The following is a 12,545-nucleotide window of genomic DNA, read 5'->3' as shown; positions in this document are numbered from 1 at the left end:
TTCCCACCTTTCTGTGATGCCAGTCTGTAAAACAGGGATCTTTTACATCAATGTCATCAATGTACTGAACTGGGAAGAAGTTCTAAAAGTAAATGTTTACTGAAAATTTTGTCACAGTTGAGAATCATTTACTGCTGGGTCGAGTAAGCATGATGTAACTATTCCTTTTTCCTGGATTTCAGTCAGAAAACATGTCATCAAATGCCAAGTGGGAAGACCTTTTTCTTTCTGGAAGTTGCTGCTGCTTCCAGAACTGTCCAGTGATGTGGGGGAGAGGCTTTAGGAATTAGCCAAATGTGTGTTCTGTTCAGGTTTGTTGCATTTCTCACAGTCAAGAAACAGATACAGACATTTCTGCTGATGTTTTTCAGGTTTGCCTAACCCTGCACTTCAGGCACTTTGTAAACTTATCACTGCTTCAGAAACAGGAGAGCAGCTTATCAACAGGGTGAGTTGGGAGGTTTTCCTTCAGTACCAGATTCCAAATGGTTCTTCCCAGGTCAGTAAATTCAGAAATGTGCTGAATGGTTGATATCCTGGTTTATCAACCAAGAGCTTGCTAGGAGACTTGAGGGTTGAAATTCTGAACTTGCCAGTTTGTGTGAATGAAAGTGTGTGCCCAGAAGGAAAAAACGCAGGTCTGTCACTGGGCCGCGTGGCCTGTTCAGTGACAAGTGAAAACACGATCCCTGCTGTGAGTGGAACTGAGTGGCAGACCACTAATTGCTGTTTGGCCATCCTGTCTATGGCCCATGTTGTCTGGTAAATACACTGGACAAAGACCAAAGTCCCAATGCATGGCTGACTTTGGACAATGCAAGGTCTGTCAGAAAAATCACTAAGCCTGTGCGTTCCTGTGCGTGCTCACAGCTCTGTGGAAAGAATTCCTAGCCCTTAGGAGAAGGGCAGTGCTACCTGTGGTGATGGGACTTTTCCCTGCTCCTCCCAACCTCCTTCACACTCCTCCCTCTCCCCAGTCTCTGGAGCATGCCTAGTCTAATCTGACCTTTCTCTGTGGCACCAGCTTGGCTGCTTTCCATTCCATGGTTCTTACTTGTCCTGAGTGCTCCTGTTACAAGGTTTCTCATCATCATTTGCCTGCTTTAGTACATGGATACACTCACACAGGGAATGGGCCTGTATCTCACTGTCTTTCCCCACTTTTTCTCCGTGTAGAAGCATTCCAAGGCAGTACTGTGGTGGGGACTGGGATTGGCTCTGTGTGGTGTCCAGGCTGCCCTTCAGTCACATGGAGTCTGCAAAAAATGCCAGATGAGCCTCAGCTTTGCTGTTTCCCAGTGAGCAGCTCTGGAGCTTGCTAGAATGAGTCTGCTCCCAGGAAGGGGTTTCTGTTAGGACCCTGTTAGGATATGGAGCAGTGCATCAGACATTTCCAATGGCCTGTTTAGTGGTGTTTTGCCTCTTGCCTGGGCTCTCATAAGTGCCCAGAATGTCTGTGGTTAACTGCAGGGTCATCTCCCTCATGGCTGACCAAGGGAGTCCAGGTCTGAGGGCTGTGAGGAGGAGAGGACAGCATTCCTGTGGCTCAGAATGTCTTACAGTGTTCATGAGGTACCTTCTTAACTGTTGCCCTGCCTCATAATTAGAGCACTCAAGGACAAACATTCAGCTGGCTGTACATGACTATCAAAAGACACACCCTTTTCTTGCTGCCCCATGCAGTAAATACTGGCAGAGATACTTCACTGGGTTTGCAAATGTTCTTCCATAGCCTAAAGCCCTGGCAGAATTCCTTTTGCACAAAAGTGTCCCCCGTTACATATCAGGGGTTTGAGCTCAGCTCTCCCTTCCTTTGTGGTTACTGTTTTTTTCCTGTCTTGCCTCTCCACTGTTGATGAGGTGAGCAGCTGGGGCTCTGCCTGGTCTAGACAGAAGCAGATGCTGGACAGTTCAATCAGCAGGTGCTGCTCCTTGAGTGGGTGACCAGAATCACAGGGGAGCAGGTGCTCCTGGCGTTAGTGAAGCAGCAAGGTCGGAGCCTGAGCTGCTGCACTGGACAGAGCAGGCTTGTTTTGAGTGCAGAAGAGAAGGCAGGAGCCACAAAAGAGAGAACTTCAGTACTACTGCATGTGCAAGGAAAAGTTAGGGATTGCTGACTGCACTGAATGCCAGTACTGTATCGCAGAGGAAACAAGAGAAAGGCTGTTTTATGTTCAGCCTCCTGCCAGAGTGTGGGTTGGCCTGAGTGTCTGCCTGCTAAGTGTCTGAGCTGTCATGAGCTGGGCACTCCCAGATTCCAGCAGCCTGTTCCCACGCTGTTGGACTCACAGTGCAGGCCATTCCCATTACTTCCTTCTTTCTGTGGATGGAGTGTCTTGCAGGCAGGGTGCTGGTTCACACATGGACTGCACATGTGTCCCTGCAGGGTTCCCCAGCACAGGCACTTTGTAACACGGTGTAACCCATGTTCTTTCTTTTCTCCTCTTTTCCTGTCTTGTTGCCTGCTGCCTGAAGGCTGTTAAAAATGTGGTGGGAATGGTGAGTATGACGTGCACGGGGGTGACACTGCGGTGCCGGGTGAAGTGCCAGGGTCACTGCAGACCCATTCCCTGTGCTGCCAAGTGTCTGTACCCGCTCCTCAGGCCTCAGATCTGCTCCACAGAGCTACTGTGGAAACAGGCCTGTGTACACTTTTGTGGGTTGTCAGAGATGGGTGGTCCTGAGGTTAGCTGATCCCTGATAAATGCCTTTCCATCCTTGCTGCCCTGGCTGTGTTGGTGAATTACATGGGATCCTGGCATCTTAATTTGTGTCAGATCTTCATAAGCACATTTTTTCTCAAGCTCACTACTCCTGTCCCTTGGGCACAGTTGAGAAACTTCTTTCCTGGAGGCCATGGAGGTATTAGGAAAGTCTTCATGGTTTCATATAACTTGTTCTACCCAATTAATGAGTTTCTTGGGATTTGCATAAGGAGTATGGCTCAGTCATGGAATGGGCTTTATTATATTTCTATGAGCAGCCCCAGAGCATCTCTTTCCTTTTCTTTCACTTCACAGATGTTCCTGTTGTGCTTCCTTCTTGCTCAGTTTCCACTGGCCACCCCCCAGCCCTCATCCCTGGTCAGTCCCTGCCTTTGCTGCTGTTTCAGTCTGTTCAATGTTCCTGTCCCTGAACTGTCCTTCTGCCCAGACCTTCCCATCTCACTGCTCTGTTCAGGAGCAGCAGCTGAATTGGGTGTCCAGGGAAAGGGTGTCCAGGGAAAGAGCATTGCTGTGACGGTCAGAAAAGCATGATGTGACTCATAAAGAATGGCTAATGTCTGTATTGCTGTCTTCAGCTGCATCAAGTCCTGGTTCAACTTCAGGCAGGCGAGAAGGAGCAAGATTTCTCCTCTGCACCAATCCAGGTCTCCATCAGTGTCCAGCTCTGGAGGCTGCCTGGCTGTCATGAGTTTCTGGCAGCTCTAGGTAGGAAAACACTTCTTTTCTAAACCCGCTGCTGGTATCTCATGTGGGTCTTGGAGCAGGGACAAGACTCACAGCTTCACATTTGTCTGCCTCCTGCAGCCCAGTCTGCATTTGCCAAATTCCAAGGTTTGTGCTCTTCAGCTCCATTTCTGTGAGAAAACCTGGAATTAATGGCAAATGGTCGGGTATGTGGGACACTGTCCCCTGAGAAGTGTTTGGTGTATAATTCTCCAACAACTTCATATGATCTGCAGCTAAAGAACTATTGACAGGAGTGATTTATTTTATGAATGTGTTCCCAGTCCAGCGCAATAAAGCTCCCAACACCTGGAGAAGATGTGCTAAACAGTAATACACACAACAAACTGCACAGGAAAGGTGAATTTGTTCTTCCAAGGGTGCTGCAGGGTCTCATACCTCTGTTCTGTCTTTGTTTTAAATGAGATCGCTCTTACTTGTAACAGAGGGTCTTTCTGTGAGCTGTGATTTTCTGCTCCATGTCCCACTACAGGTTTTGACCTTTGTGAAGTTGGCCAAGAAGAGGTAATTCTGAAAACTGGGAAACAAGCTACCAGGAGGACTATGCACTTTGCTCTACAATCCTTGCTGGCACTTTTTGGTAAAGCTGCTTACAGTAGTTTTTGCTTTTGTGTCATCTGATGATTGGAGCAGAATGGCTTCTGCTGAAACCTCGCACTCACAGCTTTGCAGAGGTCACACATCACACACGTGTCACACAGGCCAAATGTCATCCAGTCGCTGGAGCAAACGTTATTTTTGTATGGGAAAGACTTGTCTGAGCCCAAGCTGGGGACAGAGTCCACTGACTGAAAGATGTATAATTCACTTTCAGTTTTGAGATATAAAATGATAATGACAAGTTCCATTTCGGATACCTGGACAGAGGTTCTTGCCTGGGCATTTCCTGGGCTTTGTAGTTCTTTTTCTTCACCTAAGTAGTAGTTGAGTGTTCTGAGGTAGCATAGAGCCTAAGGGCATGTTTTGTAGCATTTCCTCTTAATTCTGATAGAATGGTACCTGGTTTTATTTGATTTGTGGTGTCTAGGGGCATGTTTGTACATACTATTTTCTTTCCTTTTTTAGATTCTACTGAGCTGCCCAAGCGCCTTAGCCTGGACAGTTCCTCATCACTGGAGTCATTGGCTTCTGCTCAGTCTGTTTCCAACCCTGTACCCCACTATCAGAATGCTCCATTCTCTCCTACCTGTCCAGACAGCATTGCCTCAGATGCTATTTCTGTGTACAGCCTGAGCTCCATTGCTTCTTCCATGAGCTTTGTTTCCAAGCCAGAGAGCATGCTGGATGGGGTGGGACACAGAGGACGCCAGGATTACGAGAGGTCCAAGAACATGTATCCACACAGGTCTGCAGCGCAGAGCCAGCTGTCACCACAAGCCACCACTGCAGTCAGCAAAGATGAGGAAGAGTATGAAGGTTTCTCTATAATCAGCAATGAGCCTTTGGCCAGTTACCAAGAAAACCTAAACCCAAGATTTTCCCCTGATCACAAACAGCCCAAAACTGATCAGACTGGAGGCATTAAAGAGTCCATCAATTCCAAAGGGAGTGTAAGTACTCCAAATTCTCCTGTTAAAATGACTCTTGTCCCCAGTCCAAATTCACCTTTCCAAAAAGTTGGGAAACTTGCAAGTTCTGATACTGGGGAATCTGACCAGTCTAGCACTGAAACGGACAGCACTGTCAAATCCCAGGAGGACAGCAATCCAAAGCTTGATCCACAAGAGCTGGCGCAAAAAATTCTGGAGGAAACTCAGAGTCACCTCCTTGCTGTTGAACGTCTTCAGAGGAAGAGCAGCCAGATAAGCAGGAGCAGCAATGCCGAGGACGGGGCTCCAGCCCCGGCTGGGCCATCTGCGTTCCGCTCGTCAGAGACCAGCGCATTCAGCCGACCCGTCAGCTCCACTCAGAGGAATCAGTCTTCACCTCTTGCAAATAAACCAAAGCCTCCAACAAGGAGTTCATCCCTTCAGAAGGTGAGCTCTGGCTATAACAGTCCCACGATACTGGAGATGTCAAACAGAGAGGGCACAGGTCAGTACAGCAGGCAGCCATCTCCAGGCTGTGATTCACATGGGTCCCTAACTGAGCAGCCTCCCTTTAAACTCAAATACCCCAGCTCTCCTTACAGTGCTCATATTTCTAAATCACCCAGAAATATCTCTCCGAGCTCAGGGCATCAGTCTCCTGGTGGCAGCACTCCATCTCCTGCTCTTTCTTATTCCTCAGCTGGTTCTGCTCGCTCGAGTCCAGCTGATGCCCCAGACATAGACAAATTAAAATTGGCTGCCATCGATGAAAAAGTGCAAGCAATTCACAACTTAAAGATGTTCTGGCAAAGCACTCCCCACCACTCCACTGGCCCAATAAAGATTCTCCGAGGACCTCCTGGAACAATGACTTCTAAGAAAGATGTCCTCAGCTTGCTCAGTTTATCTCCACGGCACAGCAAAGAAGAAAGTGCAGAGAAGCTGGAACTAAAGGACCTGTCCATTGAGCAACACCTTGCTGCTTCACCACAAAAGATCCCTCCAAATGGACGCAGATGCCCTGAAACCACAAACGCTGTGACAGCAGCTCCTTCCCCGGCTCTTGGCAGCACCGCAGGAGCTGTGCGGGGCCTGAGGCTGTCGGCTGGGAATGGTTATAAATTTTTGTCACCAGGAAGAATTTTTCCTTCCTCCAAATGCTGAAATGTCCTCAGTACCAGCTGATGACTTACAGTCTCGTTAAAGTATTTGCTTCTGCCCACTTGCCTTTACCAAAACAAAACCAGTACCTAAGTGGCTATGGTCATGCCCCCAGCTGGCAGTGCCCAAGGGTGGGACAGGCGCCTGCTGTCACTGCAGGGACACCCCCTCACACACATGGGCTTTCACTTCCCGTATCAGGACCTTCCCCAGACTCACCTGCTAACAGGTTCTTTGTAGTGTTCAGTATTTGCAGCAACAGGTCCAAAGCATCTGGTTGTCTGTTCATGAAATACTGACATTTCAGCCACCTCCTTGTATCTCTTAACCCAACAGGAGGTTTTACAGTTGGCTTTTTATATTCTAAATTATACATATCAGGGGTTGGAGAGGAAAGAGAGAGGAAGCAGAACGTTCCTGTGTGCCACAACGAATGTATGTACATGTTTCTGCCTGTAAAAGGATGAGCCATTTATTTGGCTGCTTTCAAAGGCTGACAGAACAGATCACACACCTCTGGATACCTCTGCCAGGTTGGCCAAACCAGAAACTGCTGGCAGTAAAACTTCCTAGCAGGAGGATCTGGCAGTTCTCTTGCATCATTTAGAGTCTGGCAAAATAAAAACAAGAGGACAGAGGTGCCCTATTCTAAAATCTGCATCTCAGGTAACTTCTCTTGAGGGAAACCCCTCAGGTGAGACTTTGCTGGTTGGTCTGTTCAGAGGGAATGTTTGGGGCCTAACGAGCCAGGTGAGCCTGAGTGCGAGGTAGTGTGTGTGTCAGAGAGACAAGTTCTGGTTTTACTGAGTGCTCTGGTCTTTCTGGCACACTGCATTGTGAAGGTGAACTTTTCCTCCTCACAGGTATTTGGGCAGCACTGATGTCTTCTTGTCTGCTCAGTGAGCACAAAGGGTTACAGACTTTGCAGCTCAGAACATTATTTTACAGCTCCATGGCAGGCAGGAATGTGTCACCAGTATGTGTGATTTAGACATCACCTGACCAAAAAAATCCCTCACTGATTGTGCTAAACCATTGCCATGGCTCAGTGCAGGCAGGTCTGCAAATCTTTTCCCTGCTGTGGAAACAGGTTTCCTTGGGGGCAGGTGTACCAGTGGGAGCACAAACAAGGCAGCAGCAGAGGGGCTGGATGCAGAACCTGAGTGCCCTCTAACCCGTGGAGGAAAGGACCAAGAGCATCCTGGGGGTGGTGTGTACAGTCAGCTTTCCTGGGCTAGGTGGGGTTTAGGTGTTAGGGATCAGGTTGGAGATAATTTTCTTCTAAGTGGCAGTTCAATGCAGTGATGTGATCTGGATCCCAGTGATGATTTCCATGCACTGAAGCCATGGGTGTGCAGCAGCATCAACGCCACCACATGTGCTCAGATCCATTCAAGGGATTCACAGGCCACGGGCAATGAAGTCAGAGCACTGGATCACCAAGGTTTTTGGTGTTTATTCTGCACTCCCAAAATTGGCTGAGTGACTGAAGGCTAATCACTTCACCTCTCCGTGCCTCGTCTTCCCTTTCTATCTAAATGGGGATAGTAATACTTACCTACCTACCTCACAGAGGTGTTGTGAGGCTGAATTCATTAGGCCCTGAGTTTTAGCTGGACCTTAAGTCAACTTCCAGCTTGCAGCTGACTACCTGAACTGTGAGTGCAGGCGGCTCTGTGGACATAGCAGGGACGTGTTGCTGATGCAGAGAATTGTTGCACTTGGTGTGGCTGGATGCTCTTGTTGAGAATGTGGATCTCATCATTTGTGATTTTCTTACGGTTCTTGGAAGACAAGCATGATAGCAGGGCAGAGATTCGGTTCTGATACCGAAACATGAAACTGCTTAGGCACAGTTTACTCACAGGGCATAATCAGATGCTTGCTGTGAGAATATTCTGTAATCTACTGGTTTCAGAAGAACGTTTTTTCCTTTTTGTGTTGCAAGAAATGTACAAAGCCCTAAAGGTGAAGGATGTCAAGCTGGGGTGTTACAGCCAGCTAACAAGGGAGGGAGGATCACCAAAGTTTACCAGTGCAGAGAGACGGAGTAGTTAGTTACCTACTCATATGCAATGTAGCAGAACAGTTGAGTTAATCTGTTCAACTCATATAATGCAAGTTATTTGTCTGTACATGACATCTTCCTGTCATGGTTTGGTGCTAAACATCACCTTTGTGTCATTTGGCAGGAAAAATTAGATTATGGGCCAAAATGAGTCAGCACAGTGTCTGCCCCTTGTGGAGACAGTGATGCTGCTGATCGTGCCACTTGCTGTGGTCACAGGACTGCTGAGAGATTTTATGTGACCTGCTCTGTTTCTAACCAGCATAACTGTTTTGAAACGACATCCCAGGAACACCCAGGATGGAAGTGGGCAGCTTTTTGTTTATAGCAACGGCAAATACTCTCTATAATGCTGCATAACATGCCAGAAATAAGCCTCTTTATTGTAGTTTACTTCCATAACTAAAGGATCTTTTAAACTGTAGAAATTCTTTGCTGCCATTTTGGTACAATCCATTTCCATGCTCCAGCAGGTTTCATGCTGGCTTAAAGCTTTCAGACAGAGCTAAATCGGGGTGGGGGGCATGGGGGAAGTGGTTCTTCTGTTGTTGTTTTTAAGGAGGGGGGAGCATTAGAAACAGGGAAGGGTTCAGATGTAGAGAAAGTTCAGTATTTGGTAATTTGGTGTTGTATAAGTATGGAAGGTGAGTGTCATTAAAACGAGTCTTCTGGGAAATAGGTCTCATTGACTTGACACCGGGCACTTCCGTTGGCTTGCCGGGAGCCATGAAATGCATGCTTAGTCGTGGCTGGGGACACTGCACACACCTTGGGCCTCACTCCTCCACCCCTGAATGAGAAACAACCCCTTTGTGAGGAAAAAGTTTTTATCAGGCTTGCCCAATATGTGGAGAAATTCAGGATATGAAAATCACATGTTCTTCATTTGCTATTAGAATTCCTTCTGTGGAGTTAATGCATTTGTCGTTGTTGTATTTGTGCATGGTACAAGTGACAACACTGCGTCATACAGTGAGCAATAACAATTAGGTTTTAACCACTTTCACACTGAACCTGCCACGTGCAACCATTCCCCAAGGCCCCACAGAATGTTTTGGGTTTGCCTCATACATTTTACTGTGTAAGATTTAAGATTTTTTATTGACTGTCTTTAGCTCCAACTAAATGGGAACAGTAAACAATCTCTCTAATCAAAATCTAGTTTAATTTGATTTGTTGTTTAGCCTGTACCCCTGGCCTGGTAATGATTTTCTTTCTCTTTAATCACACCTTACTGAAACAAGGAAAAAGCATTGAGAGGGTGCTGTACCCACGCATATCACTCCAGGCCGTATTTCCTTTCATTAGGTCAAACTCATTCCGTGAATATCTTCCAAGTTGCAGAACAGATCCAGGGGCACAAGGGTATCTGTGAATCTGTCAGGAAACACTGGTAGTTTCAGCTGGGTGGTGATAATGGGTTTGAGCGGTTTTGGGTTCATTGCACTGCCAGGCTGCCCAGCAGGGCTGCAGGGGTGTGTGGACACTCGTCCCCTCAGCTGCAGAACATCTTCAGAAGAGTGCTGGAAATGGAGATCCAGAGAGGATGGTCAGCAGAGACTTCCCAGCAGCAGCTCATCAGCACTTGCTCTCCCTACGTGCAGTGTTAGCCATGTTTGGCCTCTGTGGACTTTCTTTGTAAATTAAAACTCTGTTTCCAGACAGCATTAAACTTTTTATATTATGAAATTTACCATGTAAAAAGATTTTCATATTTTTATTGAAATTGCTAAGGCATTTGGCCTTCCTTCTTTGTGATTTCAGTGTCTATTAAAGCATGAGTTCTCTCAGTGCTCAGTCTCCTGGTCTAAAGGGTGTTGGGGAAGGATGTTTGCTGGCTCACTGCTCTCTGCCCACACCCAGCTCTGTGCATCCCGTGGCACACACACAGCAGCTCTCCTCAGCAACCCCTGCAACCTTCCTCCCCTTTCTGTGCAGTTACCAGTGCTCATGGGAAATTGCTTTTCCTTTTCCTAACAGGTGCTGAGAGCATCAGCATGTGCTGGTCTGTCTTGTAGGCAGCAGCAAAAGGACAGGAAAGGCTGGGAGGAGCTCCGGGAGCTGCCCAGCTCCAGCCCTGCGGTGGGAGAACCCAGTGCTGAAGGCACGAGATTCTGCCCGTACCTGTGCCAGCTGGGACTTGCTGAGTTAAATCTTCCTCCTGCCCCTGTGTGAAAGGTGCCCTTGTGCTTAGGGGCAGTGTTAGGGACAGATGAAACTAAACACATGTAAGCTTGTGCTGGGGCCGCAGGACCGTAGCAGGTTTCCCCTCTGCCAGCAGCCCCGAGGCCTGGGAGCAGCCCCGTCTGTCCCCGGGGGCCCGCAGGGAGCAGAGCGTGGCCGCTCGGTGACACTGCCGAGGGTGGCAGGAGTGGGAGCACACGCTGCAGCTGGCTGAGCAAACACCAGACAAACATTGGCCATATGGGGAAGCAGCAGCAGCAAGGGCTGCGTTCAGCCAGCATTTTGGAAAACCAAATAAAGGCAAATACTGAATGCTTGAGCACTTGAGGCTGCAGAGGCTTCCAGCCCCGGCCACTGCCAGGCCCCTTGGCCAGAGCCAGCCAGGCCTGAGGCTGTCACCATGCAGGGACGCCATGGCAGTGTGTCCCTGTGGGCAGGGCCTGCTCAGGGGGTTCCTTGCAGCCATTTATCTGTGGGAGGGGCGTGTGGCAACACGGAATTTCCTTACCTGTGGATTTCTGCTCTCCCTTGGTGAGCTAGTTTGACTCCTGGCAAAGGAAAGGTGGGGGACGATCCCTTCTCCAGGGAAAGGGCATTGGGGGTGCAGGAAGGGTTGAGTCACCTCTGGGGCAGAGCAGGTGCCATGGCAACATGAGTGTGCTGCCGAGGCTTGGGCGGGAGGGAGGCTGCAGCTCCCCAGGAGGCAAAGGTCTGCCCGGGCCAGTGCTGGGCATAGCAGGTACCACAGGAAAGTTAAAATGCAGCAGCCACCCAGAAATGAAAAATGTGCACTTGGGCTGCTTATGGGGTGAGAGTTGGCACAAATGTGCCTCTGAAGTTACACTTCCCCTTTTGTCAGCAGTGAGGCAGCAGCACTCACCAGGACTCCCAGGTGGGAATGCTCCAAGTCCCAGGCCTGTGTCCACTTCCCTTCCACAGTGTCGAACAGCAAAGTGTCACCCTCCCACTTGACAGACCTGGAAATGTTGTGTTTTTTTCTGTCCACTTTACCTGGTTTTACATCTGTGTGGGCATTCCAAACAGAGGAAAGCAGATGTGCTCTGTCTACATAGCTGTGGAAAACATCTGGAGGAAAAAAAGAAAGCCAATGCTCCAAAACTTGAAGGCAAATCAATACATTTAGAATACATTATTTCATGTAGATCCTGCAGTTCTACCTGTATTAAGATTTTTGAAAACGCCAAAGTTGAAGCATTGTTACATGGCTGTTTTTTTCTTAGTATGACATTTTGCCACAGGATAAACTTCAGTCACTATGAAAACCAGGATAGAGGCGACCACATCACACAGAACGGCCGTGGGTGGTCCCACCCCTCTGGAGCCCCGGCAGAACTGGTCCCTGCCACACACACTCCTGCACTGCCCAGCACCGCTGAGCTACGGCGAGGCTGCTGCTCTCGGGACCCGTGATCAGGCTCTTCACCGCCTGCGGGGGCTCTACTCAATGTTCTGCTTTCGAGACTGAGTTCAGCCTTCTTTCAATGCCTCTGGGCTCTCAGACCTGCAGGCTCCTTTCATGTTTTTGTTTTTAATGACAGCTGACGATCGCACGTTACCTGTGGGCCCAGCCGGGGGCAGATGGGGCCGAGCCCCGGCGTGGCCGAGCCTTGTTCTTCCCCGTGTGGGCGTGAGGTCATTATCAATTCCTGGTGTCCTTGTTACTGACTTGGGACTGCGCCGGGAAATGAAGAAATGGCCTCACAAGGGGGCGGCATTGGCTGCGGAACGGCGGAGCAGAGAGGGCAGCGCAGGCCGCGGATGTGGCGGGGCCGACAGGGACCCGCAGGGACAGGGTTTGCCCCACACAGACACCGCCCGAGGGAACCGCAACCCGCGGGGACCCAGGGCCAGGCCGAGCCCAGCAGGGACCGCCACAGCAGAGAGGGACACGGAGAGGGGTCACGGGGAGCGGGACAGGGGGAGGGGGACACGGGGAGCGGACGCGGTTCTGGGGAGCAGCGGGGCGCTGCCGTGAGGGGAAGGCGCTGCCGTGAGGAGACGGCGCTCTCGTGAGGGGACGGCGCTCTCGTGAGGGGAAGGCGCTGCCGTGAGGGGATGTCGGTGACGTCACTGCGCCGCCGCGAGGAGCGCACGGGCCCGGCGGGGCGGGTG

The 12,545-nt window shown here is 49.5% G+C and overlaps 1 protein-coding gene and 1 long non-coding RNA gene across 4 annotated transcripts in view; one reads left to right on the top strand and one right to left on the bottom strand.

The window, feature by feature from the left end:
• The window catches only part of TTC28 (tetratricopeptide repeat domain 28), a 110,934-nt gene extending 100,913 nt beyond the window's left edge, over positions 1-10,021 (top strand). For 2 of the 3 annotated variants that reach the window (XM_071572379.1, XM_071572382.1), the window contains 5 exons: positions 372-448; positions 2,476-2,499; positions 3,302-3,431; positions 3,943-4,050; positions 4,536-10,021. In XM_071572379.1, coding sequence (XP_071428480.1) covers positions 372-448; positions 2,476-2,499; positions 3,302-3,431; positions 3,943-4,050; positions 4,536-6,163 — 1,967 coding nt within the window. In that variant the 3' untranslated portion in view covers positions 6,164-10,021. The remainder of the gene's footprint in view (positions 1-371; positions 449-2,475; positions 2,500-3,301; positions 3,432-3,942; positions 4,051-4,535) is intronic. The other variant, XM_071572380.1, reaches the window with a different exon arrangement.
• On the bottom strand, positions 8,599-12,489 carry LOC139680104 (uncharacterized). Its single transcript, XR_011699310.1, has 3 exons — positions 11,990-12,489; positions 11,424-11,498; positions 8,599-9,751 (listed from the first exon to the last, which is right to left on the bottom strand). It is a non-coding gene; the product is annotated as an uncharacterized lncRNA (long non-coding RNA).
• Between the last annotated feature and the right edge of the window lie 56 nt (positions 12,490-12,545).

The sequence above is a fragment of the Pithys albifrons genome, chromosome 17, assembly GCF_047495875.1.
Source record: "Pithys albifrons albifrons isolate INPA30051 chromosome 17, PitAlb_v1, whole genome shotgun sequence".
NCBI lineage: Eukaryota > Metazoa > Chordata > Aves > Passeriformes > Thamnophilidae > Pithys > Pithys albifrons.
This window is presented reverse-complemented; position numbering and strand designations above follow the sequence as displayed.